General features: G+C 44.4%; 1 protein-coding gene across 3 annotated transcripts in view; it reads left to right on the top strand.

Annotated features, from left to right (window-relative positions):
* The window catches only part of LOC118103442 (FERM, ARHGEF and pleckstrin domain-containing protein 1), a 51,855-nt gene that overhangs the window by 25,163 nt on the left and 1,144 nt on the right, over positions 1–25,548 (top strand). The window contains exons 3-27 of one of the 3 annotated variants that reach the window (XM_047339123.1): positions 2,833–2,937; positions 4,114–4,156; positions 4,432–4,510; positions 6,835–6,932; positions 8,039–8,153; positions 9,461–9,608; positions 10,450–10,545; positions 10,700–10,863; positions 10,946–11,014; positions 11,149–11,224; positions 11,321–11,531; positions 17,386–17,594; positions 17,789–17,878; positions 19,241–19,374; positions 20,141–20,222; positions 20,322–20,383; positions 20,684–20,859; positions 20,945–21,075; positions 21,195–21,263; positions 21,368–21,457; positions 21,847–21,929; positions 22,352–22,464; positions 24,030–24,190; positions 25,126–25,233; positions 25,338–25,489. In XM_047339123.1, the coding sequence (XP_047195079.1) occupies positions 2,833–2,937; positions 4,114–4,156; positions 4,432–4,510; positions 6,835–6,932; positions 8,039–8,153; positions 9,461–9,608; positions 10,450–10,545; positions 10,700–10,863; positions 10,946–11,014; positions 11,149–11,224; positions 11,321–11,531; positions 17,386–17,594; positions 17,789–17,878; positions 19,241–19,374; positions 20,141–20,222; positions 20,322–20,383; positions 20,684–20,859; positions 20,945–21,075; positions 21,195–21,263; positions 21,368–21,457; positions 21,847–21,929; positions 22,352–22,464; positions 24,030–24,190; positions 25,126–25,233; positions 25,338–25,489 (2,864 nt within the window). Of the gene's footprint in view, positions 1–2,832; positions 2,938–4,113; positions 4,157–4,431; positions 4,511–6,834; positions 6,933–8,038; positions 8,154–9,460; positions 9,609–10,449; positions 10,546–10,696; positions 10,864–10,945; positions 11,015–11,148; positions 11,225–11,320; positions 11,532–17,385; positions 17,595–17,788; positions 17,879–19,240; positions 19,375–20,140; positions 20,223–20,321; positions 20,384–20,683; positions 20,860–20,944; positions 21,076–21,194; positions 21,264–21,367; positions 21,458–21,846; positions 21,930–22,351; positions 22,465–24,029; positions 24,191–25,125; positions 25,234–25,337; positions 25,490–25,548 lie in introns of all 3 variants that reach the window. The other 2 variants (XM_047339124.1, XM_035150409.2) reach the window with 2 other exon arrangements.

Genomic DNA, 25,548 nt, shown 5'->3' with positions numbered 1-25,548 from the left:
TGACCGTGGCTGACGATGGTGGCTATAACTGAAATGTTATCTCAGACAACAGGAAACTACTTCCTCCTGAAAGAACCTCCTTAGCCACCAGCGGTATTTTCAGTCTGTCTCTGTGCCTATTACCAGTTTGTAAACAATCGGTTCTACTTCAAGTCATTTTCTTTCTAGAGAAAGTGAAGCACTCTTAATTTAAAATAAAACCATTAGACTAACATAGCCTGTAAAATTATGGCACAGCAGAGTAAAATTTAAATATGATTTGAATTTTATAAACCTGCCTGTAACGAGATCCAGTTCAGCCACCGTTGTTTTCAGAGGTTTGCCTCAGCCCCTGACAAGAGCTGAGTCTGACCACACCTAATGGTTTTGACCAGGACTGGGACACTGCTTTCCTCCCTTCTTCATTAAAACGTTTTCTTTTTCCACTCAGGAATCCTCACAGTTACGATTTTGACTGGTACCACAGGTCCCTGTTTTCTTTTCATTAAACAATATCAACAATATCATTTGCTCATTTGCTCCAATCACGAGCATTGTACACGAAACAAAGAATGTGGCACACGTCTGTAAGAAGATATATCACCTGTACAGTGACACCTCAAGTGATTGAGAACCCTCTGTTATTGTAACTGGTTTTGATATTTCAAGATTTCACCCCTGCTCCCTCAGTGACATTCCCCTCTGCATTCCACCATCTTACATTACTTTAGTGTGATAGGGGATATCTCCCTAATGCATTCACACAGGCCCGCTGTCTTTACCGGAGAAGGATTTGATGATATTGAAGGAAATTGCTTTTTCCTAAAACACACTTGGAATTCAGCCGCGGCCTTTTGTGCAAGACGAGCCGTTTCCAAAACACACAGATTTCTTTTCCTTCTCATTTTTTGGGGCTTTCATGTCATTCTCCTCCTTTCTCGGCTCAAAAATGTGGTTGGTACGTAAACACAAATCAATGTGTGATAACAGAATGGCTTTAACATATGTTCTTTCTCTGAAGAAAAATGTCCAATTTAAAGCACAATTTATCAAATTATTCTGTCAGTTGAAGAAAGAATAGAGATTTCTTATTCTGTCCAAATTTAATTATGATTTACAGATTATTATTTTTTTCTGTCTCCTTCCCTGCTTTTTAATCTGCGTTAAACTCAGATTCTTTTCTCCCACCTCCTCCTCCTCTCCCCTCTTAACCTCAGTTAAACCAGATCACGGCCCAGATCTGGATCTCGTCCAAACTCCAGAGATCCTCGAGCTTTGTGGCATCTGCCAGTCACGCTCCGAGTCGTCTCTGTCATAACATGCACGCGAGGACATCACTGAGCTGTCATTCAGCCAGGTCGCGTCCATCTGCAGACGAACTGACGTGAAATTGTCAGATATCAGTTGTTTCTAGAGGCCTGGGTAGCTTGAAAGTGTGCATGCGTGTGGGCGGTCGAGTACAGTATGTGGGTGTGTCCCTACAGACAGTCTTAACCACACAGAAACAGATGGACACACACACACACACGGTAGCCAGATGGTGACAGACTTGGCTCACACCGAGCCCTGCGCTGCTCTGATCCCTCTCGTCCTCATTTTTTCTGCTCACCACTCCCTCCTGTCTGTGGCCTCTATTGTGCAGTTTCTACATCCATCCTTTTTGTATCCTGGCAGTTTGAACTTATTCTGTCTTTTTAATAGTATTCTATAAGAGATACCCAGGAGGTTGTTCTTAAATACAAAAATGCAGATCAATAATAACTTGGATTATCGTGGCAAATAATCATAACTTTTGAAACTAGGTGCATGCCATTTGGAAAGTTGAGTTGCTTTCAGACAGTCTTTTTCAATTTTCTGGACAGTTTCTAGAGTTCATGTCATTACATTACCTGGTAACTCTATGGCTAAATAAAAGTCTCTTAATAATAGTTGAAAGTCAGTGTTATTTATGGCTTTCTAAGCAGCAACAGGCCCATAACAGATCTAAAAGAAGAGGATATGTTTTCTTTATTTTTGTATGTTCAATACGCAGTAAAACTAATTAAAAAGCTATAGTCACAATGTTCAGCATCATGAAATGCCCCAGTCACAACATCATCACCCACCCTTCCTACATTTAGACTGTATAGGTTTTGTCTGTTGTTGCTGATCTCAATCTCGGATCTGTGTTTTTGCCTGTATGTGCCTGTCAGCGGCAGGAATGCGTGTCTTAATAGCTACTCATAACAGACCTCCACTGGAGCCTAATCAGACTCGCTGAATGTAATAGCACGGTGTATCTCCTCAGACGCTCCACGGACTGACAGGGTGGCACCGTTTCGCTGGAACCGCCTCGGAGAAAATTGCTCTGTGCTAATTTTGGGTTCGCTTCCATGTCTGGGTCTCGTTTGGTCCCACATTTAGTCTGCTGAACGACTCCAGAAAGAACTATGGTTAACATGCTAACATACCAGCACTGGGTAGAGCGACGTCATTTAACAGAACACAGATGATACAAGTGTTTTGAAGCACACATGTGCTCTTTCCTGGGGCGTTGTGATTGTTTCTGGAGACTCCCAGCTGAGCCTGGGCCTCCAGCTACTCATAAGACCCAAACCTGAAGCCTCGACCTCACATAGGGTCAAAGGTCAGCAGAATTAGAAAACATGGCATCAGGATTTTTCATTTATTTATATACGCGTCTCCTTTCACTGAGGAAACTAATTTGGTAAAGTCAGTTCAAAAATACTCCACTATCAGCTCTCCCACTGATGAGATGCTGTGTGACAATGTGGCGTCTGCTTTAATTCCTCTATCCTCCGCTTTCATCTTAATTTAATTTAGTCTTTCTCCACCTCTCTTCCTCTCCTCCAGCAACGTTCTCCTGGCAAAGTGCTGTTCGACCTGGCTTGTGTCCACCTCAACCTGACGGAGGGGGACTACTTCGGACTGGAGTACCAGGACCAGCGCAAGATGACGGTATTTTTGCTGAATACATTTTCAACCCTTTTCTTAAATATTCCGACTTAACATTTTGCACAAAAGTACAACAAACATCATCTGTCTTCACTCTTTTTAGTGCTGTATTTGTGAAAGGAGCCTATTCCAATAACATTTCAATGATGCATTTAAAACCCTGTGACTTGCACAGATCTAGATTTAGCATCCAGGATGTTTGCACAGCACACGCAGAGGATTTTCTCTCCTCCATGTGGTCGGGAGGATCTCAGCAACGTTTCCTTCTCCCTTTCCCACAAGTTAACTTTAGCCTAAATGACATGGGTGCACACTCCGCTTCACGCGAAGGTTGTGATTAGTCCCACGTAATGTAATGGAGGAGCTCAGTGCGCCACACAGGGACTCTGCAGGGGAGAGTCTCTTTTCGTTTATCCTCCTCTGGGGATTTAAGACGTCGCGGCTTTCACCTGGACTTTCTACGTGTTTCATGAAAGAAGCAGCTGGTTGTAGATGCCTGGGGCCGCGTCTGCAGTTTGTTGTTGTCTCTGCGTAATAAAGGAACCCATAGCTGGAGGACAACATTCATAGCCTGCCCCATTCATGTATCAATATGCACATACAAACGCTTCAATATGCTCGGCTACAAGTACCCACTGTGCATTTCTGTGTCTCGGGCTTGAGGCGGTTTTGAAGTGGACCACAAAAGATGTAATACTGAAGAAATTACGACGACATTGTCAGTACACGCACACACAAGTGCACAAAGCTACACACCCTGCGAAGTGTTTATCTTTTTTATGTTAGCTAGTGGGGAATTTTACAGGTGTAATAAATTACCCAGATTGAAAATATACTGCACTATATGTCAAAAGCCATTACAAGGAGCATCATGTTCATGTTCTGACAGTATTGATATTATGACTCTTCCATTATGCATCATAAGGAGCTGCTGTTGCATTTATTGCAACAGTGTGTTTTAATATTTATAGAAAGCCCAATATAAGATATAGATTATTTGGTTCATAGTTTCTGTTTATTTTATAGTCCCCTTATGAAACCCCATTCAAATTCACTAGATCCAGAGTTTTATTTAGCTCCTGAATGACTTATTTAAATAAACCTTTTTCAGCTGCATTGCAGTAAGAGAATGTCATGAGACACTATTATGATGGTAAAGTCGGTCTCTGTCGTCCACAGGTGTGGCTGGACCTGCTGAAGCCGACGCTGAAACAGATCAGACGTAAGTAGCTCACAGATGCTCAGAAATGACCACGAGTGTAATTATGACATTTAAAGTGTTAGAAAATGAGAAGTTAGATCTTGGCCCTTGAATTTTGAGGGTAATTTAGTAAATGTTTCATACACAAAGACTCAAATCTTTTAAAATCAGACACTGGATAGGATAACAGGGGAATGTATGACACAACAGTTTTGTCTGCCTCTTCTTCTGAATCTGTACTTACCCTCCCCCCGCCCCTCGGTTCTCACCCATATCCCGTTATTTCCCTCCCTCAGGGCCTAAAAACACCATCCTCCGTTTCGTGGTGAAGTTCTTCCCTCCTGACCACACACAGCTCATGGAGGAGCTGACTCGGTAGGTCTCCACGTTGCAGAAAACCCCACCTTTCTGAAGAGGAGGGTTTCCAGCCCTCCAGGGGGATTTTTAAACACCATATACAGTTTATAGCTGTATCTGTGGCCCTTCTACAACATGTTTGGATTTTGTTTTGTATTTTTAGTTGCCACTTAACATTTACAACACATTTATATCCACATACCACAACGTCTAACAAGGTTATTCTTCCTTTTTCTGGACCCAAACAAGACATTTTAGTCTGTCGTCTTGGAACCAGGCTCATAAAAACATTTGTTGTTCCAAAATAGCTGAAAGCATGCTCGGCTGCTTTTGGGAAACAGGCGGTCTTACTGCAAAGGATTGAAGTCTTTTACTCTGGGAGACATATTCTCATTTTAACTAATCTAAGACAGCCAGCAGAAACTGGAGAAGCATCCAAAGATTAGATTATGTAGGAGAAATGTTCACATTCCATCTATTGTGGGTAAACTATCAGCGGCCATCTCGCCTGCCCTTTTTTAAAAGAGTTGACTGCGCCGTTTGCGTCCGTCTAACTAAATTCAGGGTTTCAGCAACACAACGCCGATACCCGAAAACAACCAAAATACGAGAATGATTCCACCTTCCGCATCTTCCCATGGTGCAGCGCTTGCCACGACCTGCCCAGCTGGATTTACTCCACTCAAGAGGAAAGCAGGAAGTGTTAGCTCTTGTCTGAGAGGGGACATTTCAAGTTGTAATCCTTGAGTCACATCTTAGCCTTTCCTTCACACACACACACACAGACAGGATTCACAGCACGTAATCCAGTGTTACTGTGTGTAGTTTAATTGTGTAATATCAGCCTCCCTGTGTCAGAGCATCGATTTCATATGTTTGTCAGCTGACTTTGTTTGGAAGGAAATGGGTGATATGGACAAGAAACTGACAGGAGTGTATATTTCTTGTTCCAGTGGCTTTCACATTTGTTCTTCATGAGTTTATTTGAAGATAAATGTCTAATTTAAATCACAGTTTGTAATATAATGGAATAAGAAGAAGCTTTTAGATGAAGAGCAGCAAGTGACCTCAAGAATGTCTCAAACTTCATCATGTCCTCCTCTGGCTGTGTGCAGTTTAACAACAGAATACTTTGAAATGCTGCCTCTCATCTGGACACTTTATTGTCCTGTAGTGTGCCAGCTGACTCCAGCATTAAACAGGAAGTGGGCCCACTCTCTTTGTTTTGCTGTCACAGTGTTAAACTGCTGTCAGTGTGTCAACATGCAGACCAAACATGGAAACAGGCGGATGGAGGAAAGATTTGTTTTGGGATACATGTCATTGGCTTTTTATTAAAATGGAACCCTGGTAAATGGGCTGCATTTATAAAGTCCTTATCTAGACTTATTGGGGATTGAACCAGTGATCTCCTGAGCCACAGCCGCCCTAACTGTGACACAACACTGGCCAATCACTGTTAGTGTAGGTGTAATGTTCTTATACTGTATGTTGTCGCTGTAGTTGCATTCTCCATAATAGACATTTCACTCTAAATTGGCCTGCCGTCCCTACACAGTAAAAGCCCCTGCTGTTCTTCCTCTCAGGGCGGAAATAAAACGATATAGACTCTCGCCGAAGCCTCATTAACTTTATCATTGAGGTAATGACACACTTATAAAAAGGATATTGCATAAAAAGCCGCCCTGGTCCATTGATCACATGCTCATGGATGCATTGTGAATTTGAACCTCAGGCGGGCGCTGTCGTCCTCGTGCAGTCTAGTTCGAGGTTTAAAGGGCCCATGTGGGAGAAATGTTAAATTAGCTCTGGTGAATTTTTTCTCTTCTGTCGTTTTCCTAAAAATATGCAGCAACACACTGAAATCTCAATATGCGTTAGTAAAATTGAGACTTTACGTGGGCGTGTGTGTTGAGTCAGGGTTTTATTATCAATGGGTTTTGAGCTAAGCTTTCTTCACACCACCTACGCACCGCTCTCTGCTTTATGACGCTGCCTCTGCTGTTTCTCGGTAAGTGCGGCGTCATGACCTGGCAACACGTACATGGACGTGCAGTGCGTGACTCTGCTCATGAGCTCCAGATCCTGCAATAAGAAGCAGACTCTGTAATTATTAACAGAAAAGGAGCATTTTCTCAATTAGGGAACAGTTTGTTGCCAGGAGATGCAATATATCAGCAGTGTGTGGTTATAAATGTCAAGGTAATGGAATTGCTTTTAACAATGTAAGCTGTTAAGTTTACAGAGTGTGCATTGACCTCTCTGTCTGTGCCTTTTCCCTTTCTACTTTCCTCTCACACTCTCCTCTTTGTCCTCTCTACCTCCGTTTTTCTTTTCTCCAGGTATCTGTTCGCCCTGCAGATTAAACGCGACCTCGCCTGCGGTCGCCTCATCTGCAACGACACCAGCGCCGCCCTCATGGTCTCCCACATCATTCAGTGTAAGTGCAGCACATGCAGGTGCCACATTGGCAGTGTGACATGTTTTTCACAACACGCACCATATGTCGGTTTACACGACACATACGATCAAATTGAACTTGATTTCTTGCCACTTTATTTTAATACAGCTAGACATGATGAAATGAAGAATCGAGTCAAGTAAATGTTTATTTACAAAGCACCTTTAAAATTATTACAGTGGAACAAATGAGATCAAGGTATCAACCTGAGGATGCATCACTACTTCCTTTCGTGCATCAGGTTCTAAATATTATGTGGCAATCGTCCCTTTTAATGTCCCAGGGACGATAAAATCTGCTAATATTAAAATATCCCGGCAAATATTCAGTTATTGGGATATTCAAGCAGCTCTCCCCATGCGTGTACTGGATAAATAAAAAGAGCATCATATAAACACAAAGCTGCCTCTCACAGTGTTTAACAGTTACGATGACACTAATGAGAAGAGGGTCTCGGCTCGCTCCAGCAGGACAGATGCTTGCCAGCATGGTACCGCGATCGAAATGTCGCCCTCCTGCCTCTTTGTCTTTATTCCTCAGTGCTTATCCATAACATAAATTATTAATATTCCCCTACATGGAAAACTAGTAACATTAAACGTGATGTTTGAAAGAAGTAAACACTGTGTGGGAGCTGTTTCTATCAGTGTTCACCTCCAGCGAACGTTGTTATTCAGTGTGTGGAGGAGATAGAATTTATGGGTCTCGGTGCTCGCTGCGGCACGCCATGCTTGAAGGATATCACTGGGTTGCCGTGGTAACCGTCAGTGCTGGCATGTGTGTGTGCACCTGCGGGTGGTACAGTACGAGTGGTTGTTATTGAACAGATGGAGGCAGGCATCAGCACACTGCATGTACAGTGGATTAGATTGAGATGGAGTATATACAAGATTAAAACGAGCAAAACAGATAATGATAATAAATCATAAAACATAATTAAATGATCTTTATCTGTTCTTCTTCTAGCCACACACTTACTCTCTCACCTTCATTTCTCCTCTTCTTTTTTACTCCAAATAAATATTGAATACTCACCCGTCCGCCAACTCTCTCCCCTTCCCCCCCTCTCTCTTCTCCTCCATCAGCGGAGATCGGAGACTTCGATGAGACCCAGAGCTGGCAGCATCTCCTCCACAATAAGTACCTGCCCGACCAGGACGCCATCAGAGACAAGATCACCGACTGCCACCGCAAGCATGTGTGAGTTGTTGCATGCACAGTTCAGAGAAGGGCCCAAGCTGCTGTGTTTTCAGATTAGAACAAGTTAAGGATTTCCGTGTAAAATGTTAAGTGTGTATACAGTCACGAGGGCTGCTCTTGTCCATAAAATGTCTTATAAAAGAAGATTATGGTGATTTGATTATAGACATAGTATCTATTTTTTGTTTATTAATGTTCTAAATATAAGGAAAAGTGTCCAATAATGATACACGTGTTCTGCACAGCTTTAATAGCAGGCATTAAATAAGAATTGAGGTCATTTCAACAGTTACAGGAGCAGCAGTGTTTACCTGAAATAGCAGGTCAAGATTATCCCTTCTTAGAAAACAATACTTAGCTGAGCTTTAGTCTGACTGGGGTTTCCTGGTGTCGCTGAGATTGTAGCTGTCAGGAGACGTTGTTTTCTACACACACGCACACATTAAACAATTACACCCAACCTATACCTCTCTCTCCCGCAGAGATGTTTATCTCTTAAACCACAACTGCTCACACACGCCCACACTCATGTGGACACAAACACACACACTTTTAATCTCTCCCCCGCAGAGGTGGCTATCTACAAACAAACTACTTGGCCCTGCCTCTGTGCCCTTGGGACACACACACACACACACACACACACACACACACACACACACACACACACACACACACACACACACACCAATGACAAATGCATTTTCCTGTTTTCCAGAAATATAAATTCCCCTTCAGCCCGTCCTCAACTGCAGATAATCTCAGACTTGTTGATTATTTTTTGTCACGGTCACACTCTTCACAGTGCACACCCTTTCCCCTCGTCTCTCTGGGCTCCCTCTCTCCTTCCCCTTCTCTCCTCAAGTCCCTCAGCACCCCCCCGACGGCGCAGGAAGGAAGTGGCCAATTCAGCAGCTTATACAGGAAACAGGAAGCTATTTTCAGATTTTTTTGACTTGTATTGTGGCAGATTTCTTTCCGGGCACTGACATCTGATCCTGTGGTGTATTTCAAGACTTTCTACTTTTGGTAACCAGCTGGAATTGAAACTTGGAATGGTTCCCCTCTCAAATCTGGCAGATACAGTTGAAACAATGACACATGACCATGTGGTGAAGGATATTGATGAGCTGTCAAATCATGGCAGCAACAGTCCCCAGTGCTCTCAGAGAGTTAAGCATGTGGAGACACTTAATCTTCAAATCAACAGATGAGAAGAAGGTGTCAGGACACTTTAGAAAGAGTCACATAAGATGCTGATTGATTGATGGATAATTACTGAACTGATAGATCGCTCTCCTCCTTAGCGGGCAGACTCCTGCAGAATCGGACTACCAGCTGCTGGAAATCGCCCGGCGGTTGGAAATGTACGGCGTTCGTCTGCACCCAGCCAAGGACAGAGAGGGATCGAAGCTCAACCTGTCGGTGGCACACACCGGGGTGCTGGTCTTCCAGGTACAACAGATTCTTAGCTGAGTATCAAGTATAGAACATATTTATAACGCAACCTACTCCAACTTACAGAGAAATGTGTTTCAGTTACTAAAATCCACGAGAATATTTTAGTTTGAAGGGTTTTACTTCTAGATTTCTCTTGTGGCACAAACTCTGGTTCAGCAACCTGCCTGAAATCCTAAAATAGTTTGAAGTTGTTGCAGGGACAAGCAGACAACTGTAAATCTCAGCTTGACGTAAATTCCTGAAATAGTTCCTTCCAAAAAAAGGGAGATATATTATTTAGCAGTATCTTGGATGTTTTCCTGAGTGAATACAGAAACACAAACTGAGACAAGGACACAGCAAATAGCAGAATGTAGAAGTTGCAGTCAGCATGTCCTGGTTTAATGGAGGCCACACCTGGTTTCAAAGACTTTCTTACACCTTCCTGCAATACGTTCGGACCCAAAGAGAAGATCCACCCTCTTCTAACCACTCTGACCCGAATTTTGTTAAAAAGTCTGCACTCGTTCTTTTCACAGAGTGTTTGGATCTTGACATTTTTTGCTGATATGACACAGCATAGTTAATTTATCCTTGAGGTTTTGTGGCAAGACTACACCCAGCTGAGCAGGGACGAAGAATGGAGAACGGCACTGAGAATATTTTATTGTTATACCAAGAGGTTTTTTTTATTGAGTCAAGCTGAAACTGTGTGTTTTTAGGGGTAAATGAAAAATCCATACAGAAGAAAAGGTGATTTTTGCATTTGAAGTCCTTCCTTTTATCTTTTTTCCCTGTAAGATAACAGATGGTGAGTATTAACCAGCTTCTCATAATATCCTCTCCTTTATTTTAGGGCTACACCAAGATCAACGCCTTCAACTGGTCTAAGATTCGCAAGCTGAGCTTCAAACGCAAAAGGTTCCTAATTAAGCTGCGAGCCGACCCCGCTGTAAGTCTATATGACTTTCTTACAATCCTTCATTTTTCTGTCTTCCCCCTTCTTCTCTCGTCCTTCTTTTCTTTACTTATATTATCACGTGGTCATCTAGACCTCTGTCCTGTCTCGCTTTCATGCTCACATCTGCCTGTGCGTCCTCCAGCAGAGCGCACACCACGACACGCTGGAGTTCGCCATGGCCAGCAGGGACTGTTGTAAGATCTTCTGGAAGATCAGCGTCGAGTATCACGCCTTCTTCAGGCTCTTCGAGGAGCCCAAGGCCAAAGCCAAGCCCATCCTCTTCACCAGAGGGTCCTCATTCCGCTTCAGGTCAGGAGAGGCTGGAGATGTGACGGCTCTTTGTTTGCTTTTGTCTTTAATTTGTTTCTCATCAGCCGCTTTGTTCCTGCAGTGGTAGAACTCAGAAGCAGGTCATCGATTACGTGAAAGACTCGGAGCTCAAGAAAGTTCCATTTGAAAGGTGAATCTCCCTCCTTCATTAGAGACAGGTCCTCTCTACCCAGCATCCATCACGTCGCAACTAATCCACAGCAGTTTATTGCTGTAGCAGTTTGCTGATGATTTGACCTCATCTTTCTCCTCTGCTGTTTTCAGGAAGCACAGTAAGGTTCTGTCCCACAGCGGCATGTCCCCTCTGTCTTCGTCCTTCAGATTACAAGTGCCAAAAGAGGTAACGCACAATTTAGTATGTCTTTAACCTTTATTTACCTTGGAAAGTTTCTTCTCATTATCTTATATTCTCTTCCTATTCTTTTCTTATTTGCAGAGTGCCATGTCCGTCGCGTTAGCAGACCAGCCTGACTCAGCCAGGTTGAGCCATCGAGCTGAGACGAACGGTTCTGAGGAGCCGCCGCCGGTTGTGGCCTCCGCCAACGGTTTCCAAGATATACCGGTGGCTCCTGGCTCGGACCCGATTCAGTCCAGACGGAACCACGGCAGCACGGGATCAGCGCCGGACCAGCACCTCCTCAACCCAGGTCCATCCTGCAGGACAAACAAAGGCAGCAGCTCCTCTATACCTTACATAGACTGCAGCGATATAGACAGTGAATGTGATGTGACAAAGAACAACAGGGCCCCCAGGGGCCACAGCAATGCAAATGACAGCAATGAGGATGAGCCTGCGGTGTATAATAATAAGCGCGGTGGTAGCGGTCGTAATGAGGGGCAAGCTGGGAGTTTGTTTGGGGTTGTGAATGGGTTCTACCACACCAATCACCAGGGGCTGATGCAGCAGCAGCCGCAGCCGCAGGGTATGCTGGGTAACAGAAGTCATGTAGATCAGTCTCCTGTGTCGAACAAGTTAAATCTGAGTCATGGGCAAACAGATGACATCTTGTCCAATGGGGGTTCGTTTCACGGCCGTCTTCCGCTGCACAGCACCTTGTTGGATGAGATCTTTCAGGGTCGAGACAAGCGAGGGTTAGGTCGACCTTTAGGGTCTGGCACTCGCAGTCAGTGCTCCAGCCCGGTGATCAGCAGCTTCCACCACCGCACCAACTCGCTCAGTCACGCCGAGATGACAAACGGCCACAACGGTCACAACAGTCAGCCGCGCTCAGGTACGCGATGGGACGACGGCGGCCATCTTTTCAGTAAACTACCCGGCACGGTTACCATGGAAGCCCCCACTGTCCCGCCGTCGTCCCAACCACCGAACCACTACGGCAGCTACTCCCCAATAACCTCAAACCGCACACCGCTACATTTGTCCAAACACTATAGCAACAACAACATGAGAAATCGCTCTGATACTGATCCATTCATTCTTAGCCAGCTGACGTCTACTCCCATGCACCACCGGGACCCTCATCGCCCCGGGCTGCACGCCCAAGCCCCTTGCTCTGCCCCGATGGAGCGTAGGATGATCGTAACTAACGGCAACCACACGGGTAACCTTGTGGTGCCGGGTCAGGCGCGATCCAGCACGCCGCAGCGGTTGTTTGGTCGCCAGGGAAAACCCACAAACAACCACAAAAATCTAAACCAACCGGTACAGATGATTGACGGCTCCACCAGCAGCGGCACCGACACAAGCGACACAGAGTCGGACACTGGCAGCAGTGCGTACAGCCAGCCGCTAATGTACGGCAACCCGGCCGCCGTCAGCTCCCTGAATTCGGTTAACTCAAATGTGGCACACTCGTCGCCGCTGCCTCGCAGCAAGTTCTCCTTCGGGAGTCTGCAGCTTGAGGAGGGGGTGGATGGGGAGGGAGAGGAGGGAGGATGTTACCGCTTTAATGAGGAAGATATCGGCGGCCGGGTTTTTAGCTGCTGAGACGGATTCGTATAAGAAGTAGCTGAGCCTCGAATCATCCATTATTATGCAAAACAAATATAATCCTGTTTATGTAGGAATCATAAAACCTTAATCAAGAATATTACAGATATTCGACTGGTTTAAGTCTTATCTCTCAGAAAACCAGTCCATCAATCTTTGAATATTAATATAGAAGTCGTTCTAGTTCACCTTTTTACACTAGATTTGCTGTGATACACTTTTTTAAGCAAATGGTTTAACATATTTTTAGAGTTTTGGACGTATTTTTAACTGTGAATAGAAAGCGACGTAGCTGTGATTCATCCGATATTTGTAAACCTCCCAATCCCCAGGATTTTTGTAATTTTCAATCCAGTTAAACTTTACACGTTGGAACTTTTGCTGGCTATTCGTCTTAAGGATAATCATTAAAGAAGCCTTGAGGCAATTTAGCCAGAGTTGTGAGAAGTTACAAAACGAGCAAAGGTGACGGTTTAAGGAAAACCTTCCTTACAATGTGCCATAACTTAAAAACTGTGTAGACATTTGAGCAGGTGAACAATAGATTTTGTAGGGAATTGTCATTTTTCTGAAGAAGTAATCGCTGTAATCCTTTAACAGCACTGATGTAATCCCAGTCAGTCTAATCCATTTAGGAGAAATTAGCCAAGTTCTGTAAATGAGATGTTTTCATGTTGAAGCGGGAGATAAAATAGAATTCTTGGTGTTTTTTGGGGTGAAATGTGACGCTTCATAGCTCGTTCTGAAAAGCTGTTGAGACTATTAGGCTCGGTTTGTAGAAAATGCTGTTTCCCCCGTTCGTAGTTCCCTAATGTAGCATTTCCAGTAAATCAAACTATTCTAATTATTTTACTGTCGTCTTGTGCAATAGAAGGGCTGTAAGAAAAATGGCTGGAGTCCGTGGAGGGATTCCAGTTGGAAGGGGGAGGCAGAGGCAGAGTGTGATTGTTCGGACCACGATATTTCCCTTTATGTGTACAGAATATTTGAGTTCTATAGTTCCTGCTAGAGGATGGATTGTACTTAGAGTGACGCACTCGACTCGTAGGAGAACGTGTTTCATGTGTAAGCTAATGGGATCAGAGTGCTGTAGCTAATGGTCGGTAATGCCTTCTTATTCGGTTGAAGGCCTTTTCTTCTGAGCACTTTTTCACGCTTTCATTCGATTGTCCGTCCGTCTGTCCGGTGGGCAGCTTGCACTGTAATTTGGATGTTTGTGGTAGAAAGTTCTCCTGTACTTCTCTTTTGTATTAGTGGAAGAGCAAGAGTTTGAGTAGATTACATTTATTATCTGTATTTTAGATGATAACCGAAGCTCCACGTGTCTCGGCGTTTCTGCTCCAGATGCTTTATCAGCTGTCGGTTTCACTCGTCATTTCCTTTCTATCATTCTTTTTTCTTTCTTCAACTCACTCGCACGTCAGCGACGAACGAACACACTGACTGTCGTCCACCACCGTGACCATCTCCAGCTGTCCGCTTTGCTCGGCTTGGCCCTTGGCATGCACGACAACAACAACAACAACAATAACCACAGAACTCACTGTTATCTTTCACTTTCTTTGGATGCTGTTTTCTCTTCTGTTCCGATGCTGTGTATTGAAGCTGTGCTCATATCCCTGTCACTGTCATTTGCTGGCTGTCTGCTCACACACACACACACACACACACAAACACACTCTTAGGTGGATAGCGTTAATAAAAGGTCTGTGTTTCCCAAATAAGTTTCCCAAATGTCAAAAAAGGAAAAAACATTCCAGCCTTACCATTATGAATACAATTTATATCAAGTGTTTTTAGCCAACATATTTAACAATTATTAAAACTATTGTGTTACTACTGTAATTAGTTAATGGTTACGACAGTGATATCAGCATTAAGCTGGAGGAACCATGGGAAATACAGAAGTTCTATTGGATTTAGATTATATATTCTGCTTTACAGTTTGCATACATACTTTTCTCCCTCTAAATTCTGCAAACATAGAATTTGCATTGATTTCCCAAGCACTGGGGGTGACTAAACTTGGACAAGAACTTTTTCATCCCCTAAACCTTCTCTTTCCTCAGAGCTACTGCTTCTTCCTGAAACACAATGTCCATGCTTTGTAAATGCGTTGATTTCAAGCATGTTTTTTTATGGGTGACAACACTGTTTTCTCACTGTTTTTCCTTTTCTTTACTCTGATTGCATGTTAACAAGGCGAGCAAAGTCCCTGCTTTTCTGTTGTTCTGCTTTTTTTATTTTTCCACTTAATCACCCGCTGTTTTCTGTCGTGGGGCTCAAAAATGGTTTCGCATATTTTAAGAGGCTTTCAGTGCAGTGAGCTATTCCAGTTAACCCTCATGATTAATTAACTGCTCCCTGTGTTTTTTTTAAATGTGCAGAAACCATTTGTTTTATCGCCCCATTTTTTTTTCCCTCATTGTGCACAAGTGTGAAACGGGGCCGACTCAACCCCAGTGCTCTTATTACATGATGAGAGGGCGACGGGCGACAGACACAAGTAAAGTGAAGCTTAATGTAAGTGTAAGTGTAAAAAAACAAAACAGATATTGATCTTTGAGAGATTTTGCAAGATGTGAAAGTCTGAGTATTGTCAGAAGATGGACACACACGATCACACATGCACCTGAACACTGGAGTTGAGTCCGCCTTGTGTTCCCTTTCACTGCCTGTCCCCGAATAGCAGCACTTCCATGGAGGCTTTTTGTAATTTTCATGTACTGTACAAACAGTAACACATTGATAGATTGTGATTTTGTTTTCTATAAGCTTATTTCCCCAAGATGTCAAACTACATTCTTTAAATTAGTCTTTTAAAATGTTAAACGTTTAAGCATCACATTTGTGCTTCGTTCTGTTTACATATCTTTCTTTTCGAGGGATAAACCCAGCTTTGTGGCTGTTCTAACGATTTAGCTGATTCGCAGATTGGCGGCAGCTTTACTTTGCATGTCTGGTATTCACTTGATTTCCCATGGTGCATGCCCACGCTACAGCTCGGTGTTTGTTGAGCGACAGGCGCGTATCATCTCTAAAAGCATGAAATCCTAATAAATACTGGACGTGCCGAGGTCAACCTGCTGCCAGTTTAGCTGCAGACCTGCCAGAAGAAGTCTTTATATCCCTGTGCAAACGAAAGGCATTGTTTGAAATGATCCATTTCTCCTCTTTAACGCACACTGTACGGCATGAGGCTGGCTCACTGGGTTTCTGTCACTCTTGTAACACTCTGTATTCCTGCACAACCTATTTTGTTTTTGTTTTTCTCTACCCTCCATCGCTCTTTTTTTCAACACTGTAACTGATTGTGTGCACTAGTGTCAATAAAATACGACCTTGTATGTTCGAAGAAAAAAAAGGGACTCCGGAATTTTCTGTGGAGGGGGGCCGACCCCCCCCCAACCCCGTCATACCACCACCATCCCGACCCGCTTGAGTCGTGAACCCCCTCCCCGTGTTTCGTGTCGTGGTAGCTAGACTGTAGAGTAGTGCTTTGTTTTGGTGGTCACCGTGCACATGTGAATTCCACACGTCTTGTTTTGTGTTCGCTCGCTGTGTCACCCGTCTTGTTTTTGTGTCTGTGTGTGGTGGTAAGTTCTTTTATAGCACCCGTCACAGATCTGCACTCAGTGGTTGCCATGGTTTTTTTTACCCATGATCCAGTTTGGTGTGTAACAGTGGACTCTTGTACGGGCAAGTATAAAGTCACAACTTGTAGTCAAACCTCTGTAGCTGCTCTGTAGTGAAAAGTAGGTTTCTAGTCTTCTTTCCAGATGACAGTCAGACCAGGCTCCTGTTAAAAAACCTCTAATTTTAGACATCACAACTGTTGAAGATCCTGCTGTAGTTCATCATGAGGGAAATGGAAAGACGTGATGCAGTTCAAATAGCTTTTCAACTTTCAATGGGAGAATTTGCAGCTTATGTTCGTCATAAGGCCAGTTTGGACATTAAAATACAAAATTCTGGGCTACTTCTCCCTTTTTGGACGGAACAAATTGCTGTTAATTGGCAAATATTTGGCATAAAGTTGAGTTTGCATCATTTGTCCTTTTACCTTCCCTTATAATGCACTGATATGCTTCAACGCCTTCAGAATAAAACATAGCTTCTTACTAACCTGCCACTTCAAATGAATAGTTTTTTCCTTCCATCCTTCTATCTTTACTCTGTAGACGCAGCCTTGAGTCGAGGGATCGTAGCATTTTTGTCATGTGGCGACCTGCTGGAACACCACAGCTGCTCGTTCTGGGTCCTGACTCATAGTTAAAGATTGATGGCGTAGGATGGTCGATGCATGAAATCCACTGCCACGCTGAGTGGTGGCTGGTGATTCAGAGAACAAGCTCACATCTTGAGCTTCTAAAAGCGGAAACCTTCTCCTCACCGTGGCAGTGAATTTCGTGAATTCAGCTTTTATATCGTACATATAGAATCCACAGTAACACCATCCCTTATCCTCTCCTGCCATCGTATCTCACTCTTTTTCTCTTCACGTCCTCATCTCCCTCCCTTTTTCCACTTTCCTATCTTTCCCCCCACAGGAAGTCCCGGCTCAGACGACTCTCCGCTGGGAAGTCCCCGCCTGGTGGTCAACGGCAACGGCTCGATGAATGGACAGGGCATGGGCAGCGACGGTGTCCTGGGCCCGGGTCAGATTGCGGAGGGACAGCAGTTATCGCCGCTCACCAGCCCGCTGCTCACTGAGGCCGGATACGTCCGCAACGAGGATGAGGAGGAGGCGAGGAGGAAGGTGGGCAGAATGGATGATGAGCACAATCCCCACTTCCCCCCTTAAATTTGTTCCAGGTTTTTCTTTCTACTGTCAGTTATTTTAAGAATTTCTTAACCTGCAGAACTTGACGAAACAAAACCGTGTCTGTACAGTTCTTTATCAAATAGATGTATTGACTGATGGATCCGTCTAATCTTTCCGTTTGTGTCCAGAAGTTTCCCACAGACAAGGCCTACTTCATCGCCAAGGAGCTGTTGACCACGGAGCGGACCTACCTCAACGACCTGCAGGTCGTCACAGAGGTGAGGACTTTGAGACATGTCAGCAAGACGGTGTCTCTTCCCACATGTTCCGTCCTATTCGTCGAGCTGCCCTGACCAAGCGTAAACACATTCCCTTCAGTGCACAGCCACTGAGACACGGCGAGCCAAATTTGGTCTCTTAAAAGCCTCAGTTGTGGATTAGTGAGTGAAAGCCGGTCTTTTGAAAGGAGCATGTGTTGACAATGAGTCAAGATTCTGGTTTGTGTGATTCTACGCCTGGAATCGGGTCGAATTCTGTGTTTTTCCAGGCGAAAATATCAGGAAATTGAAAATAAAAGGACAAGGAGCTCAAGTCTGTCATGTGATATTAAGATTACATTGTGTTATTCCTCTGCTTTTTATTCCCCCCCTGAAAAGTTGGCTCCATGTGCGTTTAGTTTGGACCAAGACATCTAAAGCTTTATGATCTTTTTTGTCGCTCCGGACGGAAGACGGCTCTGAAGCCAGCATGTTAAAGCTCCTTGTGTTTTTTTATATTGACAGTCAGCTCCCTTTCCTCCCTCAAGCTTGTATCTTGTTTGTTCTTCAAGCTTAAATAGACGATTATCTCCAGCCTCTTTTTGTGGTTTACAAGTAAAACCACGAAAAGAGGGAAAAGTCACTGTGCGTTCGTAGACACAACGTCTGGATCCTGAATCCTGGGATGAAAGGTCGGCTTAATGTGATTCCTCCGCTGTCTGTGTTGTTCCCGACAAATTAGAAGGGATTTGCAGCAGAGGTAACGACGAGAATTGTGGGGAATCCCATTTTAAAGCACCTGCCTGCGTCACCTTCATATAAAGACGCTGACCGTGACATCTGACCTCGGCGTGCAGCGGAAAACGATATCTTGTTTCCCCCTCTCCCGTGTCTTTCTCTCCGTCGCCACTGTTTTCCTTCGCAACCGTAGTTTCCACCCTCTTTGATGTGGGAGGAGGGCGTGCGCTGGCGCTTTTAAAAAAAACCTCTTAAATATTTTCTTTGGCTGGCACTGCCGAGGCCTGAGCTCCCACACCCCTCCCTCCCTCCCTCCCTCCCTCCCTCTTTCCCTCTCTCTCCCTCCACGCTGTCACCCTTCCTCTTCAAACAGCTGGACGGCCTTCTGTCTGCGCCGCCGTCATAATCGCTGGTGATTTCCTCTGAGGGGGGGGAGATATAACACCTCTGTGTCAGGGGTTGTCGTGCGCTCACTTTGGGCCGTGAGGATCATGTTCGTGTGTTTGTGTGCGTGCAGTTGATGGATTTCCAAACGTCAACGTGCTCTCAAATCAGATCACTCATTCTGACACACTGTTCTCTTCTCTCGGGGGTCTGCTGGGATCATAACAGTTTCTTGTGTGTGTGTGTGTGTGTCCATCACAGTCCTTCCAGAGCTCTGTGGGCAAAGACGAGGCGTTCCCAGACCTCGTTCAGAACCTGATCTCTTCCAACTACGATCCGATCCACAAGTTCCACCAGGGATTCCTCAAAGAGGTGGAGCAGCGGCTGGCACAGTGGTCAGTGTCCGTTCACTCCCATGATTTGTATTTGACACAGTTGCTAGCCATTTTCCTGCTGAATTCTCACGTGGCCTCACTCAGACATGAAGTATGTTAACATGATATAATTATGAATTAGAAATATCCACACACAACCGCTCCGGGAAATGTCAGGAAAATGTCTGGACTTCAGTGCACGTCTGAAAGCAACTTATGTTAAAGTTTAAATGTCTGGAAATGTTTATTTTAGATATTTTACAAATAAAAAGAAAGGGGGGAAAAAGAAGAAATCAGATTTTTTTTAAACCAGATAAGTGCTTTACAGTTTGCTTTTTTTGCAGGCTGAAGGAAAGGAGGACAAATTAGAGTTTTGAGTTCAATACTTTTAAGTCGCATTTGCCATTAACACCATGTGCCATTTTAATTTAGATGTAAGAAACGTTAAGACGTGGAAGAAGACCTCAAGTCTTAGTTCATGTGACGTCACTGCATGGGAACCAGTGCGCACACACACACACACACACACACACACACACACACACACACACACACTCATGGTCGCCCTCATCTCCTCCTGTGGGAATCTGCTCTGTGTTATTTTACGTAATGACAGACAGGAGGACAAACCTTGTGTTTGGAGCCGGACCAAGGTCTTACTGGGAAAGATGAATGGGATGATGGGAATTTAGAGATTTTCCACTCGTGTGTGAGGAACTTTGCTCTGACCTGACACCTACTGGTTGATAAGTGCTACTGCAATATTGTCTGTTTTGTCTTTTCACAGGGAGGGTCGCTCCAACGCCCACATTAAGGGAGACTATCAGCGGATCGGTGATGTTCTACTGAAGAACATTCAGGGTCTGAGGGTAACTATGTCTCCCTTACACTTTATCCATTCATTATCAGGTGATTTTAACATTTTTCCCATATCCTTAAACTCTCTCTTGTCTCTTTTGCATGTGCAGCAGTTGACCGTTAACCTCCAGAAACATTCAGAGTGTCTGGTTGAACTGGAACGTGCCTGCAGGTGAGAGAACTAAAGCCGTAATCATGCAAACGTTACTGGCTGGTGTTAAGGAGCAGTAGGAAATGAACGCATTAGACGTTTGTGTAAAATTTTACATTTGAGGAGAAGTTGCATTTTTGGTTTTGAAACATATAATCATGAGAATTAAGATTCAGAATGTAAAGCAATAAGAAGCAACACATTTCTACTTTATCCTCACTGTTGTTGAGATCCTCATTTGCTTTACATGAGGAGAAATAAAAGAAGAGAAAGATTTATTACCCAAAGTTTACACAAAAGAAACTCTTCGACCGTCCTCAGGTCCAGTCGCAAGGTGGAGACTCTGTGTCGAGACTTTGAGCAGCAGCGGGTTTGCTACCTGCCCTTCAACATCTTCCTGCTGCGACCGCTCCATCGCCTGCTGCACTACAAGCTCATCCTGGAGCGGCTCTGCAAGCACTACCCCCCCACGCACGACGACTTCAGGGACTCTAGAGGTACGGGGACAGGGTGTGGGTGAGGAAGAGGAGGATGCTCTGTTTCCACCCCCTTACCATCTCTACCCTCTTCCTCTTCCCTCAGCGGGCCTGGCGGACATCACTGAGATGGTGCTGCAGCTTCAAGGCACCATGATGAAGATGGAGAACTTCCAGAAGCTCCTGGAGCTGAAGAAAGACCTGACCGGCATCGACAACCTCGCCATCCGCGGAAGGGTTCGACCTTTTGCATTTATTATTATTATATAGACTTACAATCATATGATCCTGTTAAAAAAAGTGACTCATCCCGCTGATTTCTGCAGCTCTGATATTTTCTCTTGTTCCTCTTCCAGGAGTTCATCAGGCTCGGCTGCCTCAGCAAGCTCTCAGGGAAAGGTCTCCAGCAGAGGATGTTCTTCCTGGTACGACCGCACAGCCGCTTTTCAGAGTATTTTTAAAACTGATGATGGCAAACAAAATGCAACTGACACCTCTTTCCTTCCTTCCTCTCGTCGTCCCCCCTCAGTTCAGTGACTCCCTGGTGTACACCAGTCGAGGGACGACCCCGGTCAATCAGTTTAAAGTTCACGGCCAGCTGCCTCTTTATGGCATGACGGTATGATCTTTTTCTTTTCTGCTAAAAGTCGATTTTCTTGGGGATGAAATTAGTTTGTCTTCATTCTATGTCAGTGTAATAATTTCGTTTACATGCAGGAACTGTAAATTTTCCAACCATATTTGTGATTACTGAGGTCTACCACAAAGGAGTGGGCACAAATACAGTCACCATTAGTAGATTACTGATGGTTCTGTCTGAAATATATCATCCAGGGTTATTTTGAATAAGTCTCAAGCAGCATTTAAGTGTGTGAAAGTAATAGTTGTGTGTGTGTGTGTGTGTGTGTGTGTGTGTGTGTGTGTGTGTGTGTGTGTGTGTGTGTGTGTGTGTGTGTGTGTGTGTGTGTGTGTGTGTGTGTGTGTGTGTGTGTGTGTGTGTTTCTGCAGATCAGAGAGAGTGAGGAGGAGTGGGGAGTCCCTCATTCCTTCACCTTGTTCGGACAGCGGCAGTCAGTGGTGGTGGCGGCCAGGTACACACACACACACACACTTTATTGTAGAACAAAGATACAGCTTTCCCAAAGAGTTAAGAAACACCACAAACCGTCTATGTTAGATAAAAAGAAAGAAAAGAAAACTTGAGCGGAGCATTTCTCATGAAAGCCTTTTAGAATGAATAGAAACTATGTGCAGTTTAATGCAGGTCAGCCTCATTAAAAATGAATCTTTCCTCCACAGGAGCTCCGCCACACTTTGTTTGTCCTCTAATGAAATTTAACTGTGTGACCTAGTTTCCATTCAGTCACTCATGCACTGATACGGACATTTCGCTGCTTGTTTTTTCCTCGCGCGCTCTCTTTTTCTTGTTTTTATCAGCTCGTAAGGCCACAGAGTGCAGATGAAAAATAAATAAAAAGGCGTGTAATCCTTTTGCTCATTTTTCCGTCTGCAGCTGTGCGTCGGAGATGGAGCGGTGGGTGGAGGACATCAGGATGGCGATCGACCTCGCCGAGCAGAGCAGCAGCCCCAGCGATGACCTGCTCTCCACGAGCCTCACCGACAACAGTAAGTCCCGACCCTTTGAAGCATCAAACCCCAACAACACAAACACATTATGTCATCGTCGAAGCGTAACAGTGGGGTCGAGGACGAGCCGAGTCGGTCTCTAGAAAAAGTCTATGTCTCAGAAGACATCATGTGACACAGGGACGTCAGCTGGGACCTGTTCTCTTTACCGACTGAATATTTACGCCCTCCAGGGAAGCACCGACCTTTACCTACAGCGATAACTGCACAATTCCCACAATTCCACACTGCAGCTTTCAGCGCCACATGAAAAACCTCCCCGATGTGTCACAGGTGGTCTTTCATCATATTGTAACGTCACCTGATACACGTAGGTCCAGTCCCCAGCGGCCGGCCCTTTATTCCTCCCCTTCTTCTTTCTCATTCTTTATCTTAAACGCCTGTCACCCCGCTCAGCGAGGCCCCCGCCTGGTGACCTTCGGTTCGACATCTCTTATTGTCCAACAGTTGAAGAGTATTAACTTACAAGCGACAACAAAAGGGTGATTTTATTTTTTCTCTCCTCTTCTTTTATGTCCAGACTGTATTGAAATTGCTTTGATCAATGTTTTTGCCTCAGCTCTTTGTTCTGTGGCGTCTTCATCTGCAGCCGCGGTGAACCTAAGAATATGTAGACGGGTGTGAATGGGAATTGGAGCTGCAAGACTCTGGAAAAGATGAGAATCACGGTTCTCTTCAGCATCAGCGTGTTTTCTTCTGGATTCATTTCGTTGTTTCTTTTGATACAAACTTTTCTCCACGTTTCTCTCACTGCCGGTTTTCTGCTTCTCTGCATCAAATGGGAGAAAACAAAGATGACGCAGCATTATGTGGTGCTTTAGGTTCCTTGGGAAAGATCTGGGGCGCTTGTTTTGAGGCAACTGATGTCCCAAATTAAAATGCAGCATAATCCCTGTCAAACAAATCCTCAATCAAATGAAATTCTATTGGTGTGAATCAGTTTTTATTTGTTAATCGTGCAGCCCTACTGTGTGTTTGAATTTAATCTCGTTTATTTATATTGAACAGTTTTATGAACATCTTAATAATGTCAGGAGCATAATTTATCTTATAATTATGAATAAATCATTATTATACGTAGGATTAAAAGTCTAAAAGTCTCAAATTTAAGTTTTTGAAACCTGCAGAAACCTTGAGGAAATGAAGGGATAGATTCTGCTGATCATTGAACTTAAACATATTGAGTTGTCATTGATAATAAGTTGTATAATACCTTCAAGTAACATATTTACATGCACCTGTATGTGCATTAAAGATATCATGTTAATGTGCAAAATTCTTCCCCTAACAACAGAAGAAAGGAAATAAATCGTCTGTACTGTATTTGTATTCATTTATTCATCTTTTTAACATTAGAAATAGTTACATAAGTGGAATGTTTTCAAATTGTCACCATTATATAATGTGAAAGGTTCTTTACTAAAGCAATATTTTATCCGAAGGTGGCACAGTCGTGGGTTTTTATTTCATTTAAAAGATGAACCCTCCTGATGTTTATATTAGATCATCGTGTCTGACCTCTCTTGACCTCTCTCGTCCCGCAGAGCTGTCGGAGGACGGCGTGGCCGAGCAGGAGTCGGAGGACGAGCTCTGCGGCTCGCGCTCGTCCCTGGAGCGCCAGGGTCACCGCGGCAACACCACCGTGCACGTCTGCTGGCACCGCAACACCAGCGTGTCCATGGTGGACTTCAGCGTCGCCGTAGAGGTACGGCGCTGTGCGCTCGTGGTCGTCCTCTCCCCCTCCTCGCATCACACTTCCTGTCCTGTCCTCTGATCTGTCCAGTGTGAAGTATCTGTGGTGTCTCACTCTTCTCCTCCTGTCTTATGTCAACATCCTGTCTTTCCTCCACGTCTCTGTCTCCATCCATCTCCTCCACCCTCTTGTCTTTCTCTCTCCATCTTCCATTCCCCTGCCCGAGCTGCCTCATCAGACACCAGGGCCCTCTCTCTCTCTCTCTCTCTCTCTCTCTCTCTCTCTCTCTCTCTCTCTCTCTCTCTCTCTCTCTCTCTCTCTCTCTCTCTCTCTCTCTCTCTCTCTCTCTCTCTCTCTCTCTCTCTCTCTCTCTCTCTCTCTCTCTCTCTCTCTCTCTCTCTCTCTCTCTCTCTCTCTCTCTCTCTCTCTCTCTCTCTCTCTCTCTCTCTCTCTCTCTCTCTGTGTGGTTTGCTGGTTCAGGAATCACAACCTGTCCTTAAGGGACACCTCCTGGAGTAGAGAGGTATTGCAAGAGCCAAAGAAATATACAAAAAATGTCAAATTTGTTGCACAAACCCTGGTAACACAACTATTGGATGTTAATTTCTTACTGGCCCAAAGAAATATAACTATAAAAGAGATCCTGTTATCATTTCTGGTATTTTCTATTGTTGTCCTTTTGTGTGTCTTTTCCCCTCAAATTCTTCTTCGAGTTGTCACGTGGATGTTAGATTTCAGAGTTGTGTGCAAAAGGAGGGGAAGAGTTTTTTTGCAAGAGTCTCTGCATCCACCTTATTTAAATAACCCCACAGCATCTTAATATTTGCATTCAACTGTGTGTCAGGTTTTTCAGGCTCTTCTTTTTCCATCCGTTGAAACGCTATAATAAAATCAGCATTTTATTTCAGCGGGCTTTTTATTCTTTCTCTCGTCTTCTGTGCCTCCAGAACCAGCTGTCAGGTAACCTGCTGAGGAAGTTCAAGAACAGTAATGGCTGGCAGAAGCTCTGGGTGGTCTTCACCAACTTCAGCCTCTTCTTCTACAAGTCGCATCAGGTTAGAGACGCAGGGGAACCAACTGGAGATTATGCAGTGATCACGTTTCCCTCTGGTTTGAGAACAGAGCTGTGGCGATGAGTTGAAATGTTTCTGTCCTGCAGGATGACTACCCGCTGGCCAGCCTCCCTCTGCTGGGCTACTCCGTCACCGTCCCGTCCGAGTCGGAGAACATCCACAAAGATTACGTCTTCAAGCTCCACTTCAAGTCCCACGTCTACTACTTCAGATCAGAGAGCGAGTACACATTTGAAAGGTACAGCACTTTGGATATTCAACCCTTGGGGGGTTGAGTTGAATTGATTCTATTCACAC

This window comes from Hippoglossus stenolepis, chromosome 24 (genome assembly GCF_022539355.2).
Source record: "Hippoglossus stenolepis isolate QCI-W04-F060 chromosome 24, HSTE1.2, whole genome shotgun sequence".
Classification (NCBI taxonomy): domain Eukaryota; kingdom Metazoa; phylum Chordata; class Actinopteri; order Pleuronectiformes; family Pleuronectidae; genus Hippoglossus; species Hippoglossus stenolepis.
This window is presented reverse-complemented; position numbering and strand designations above follow the sequence as displayed.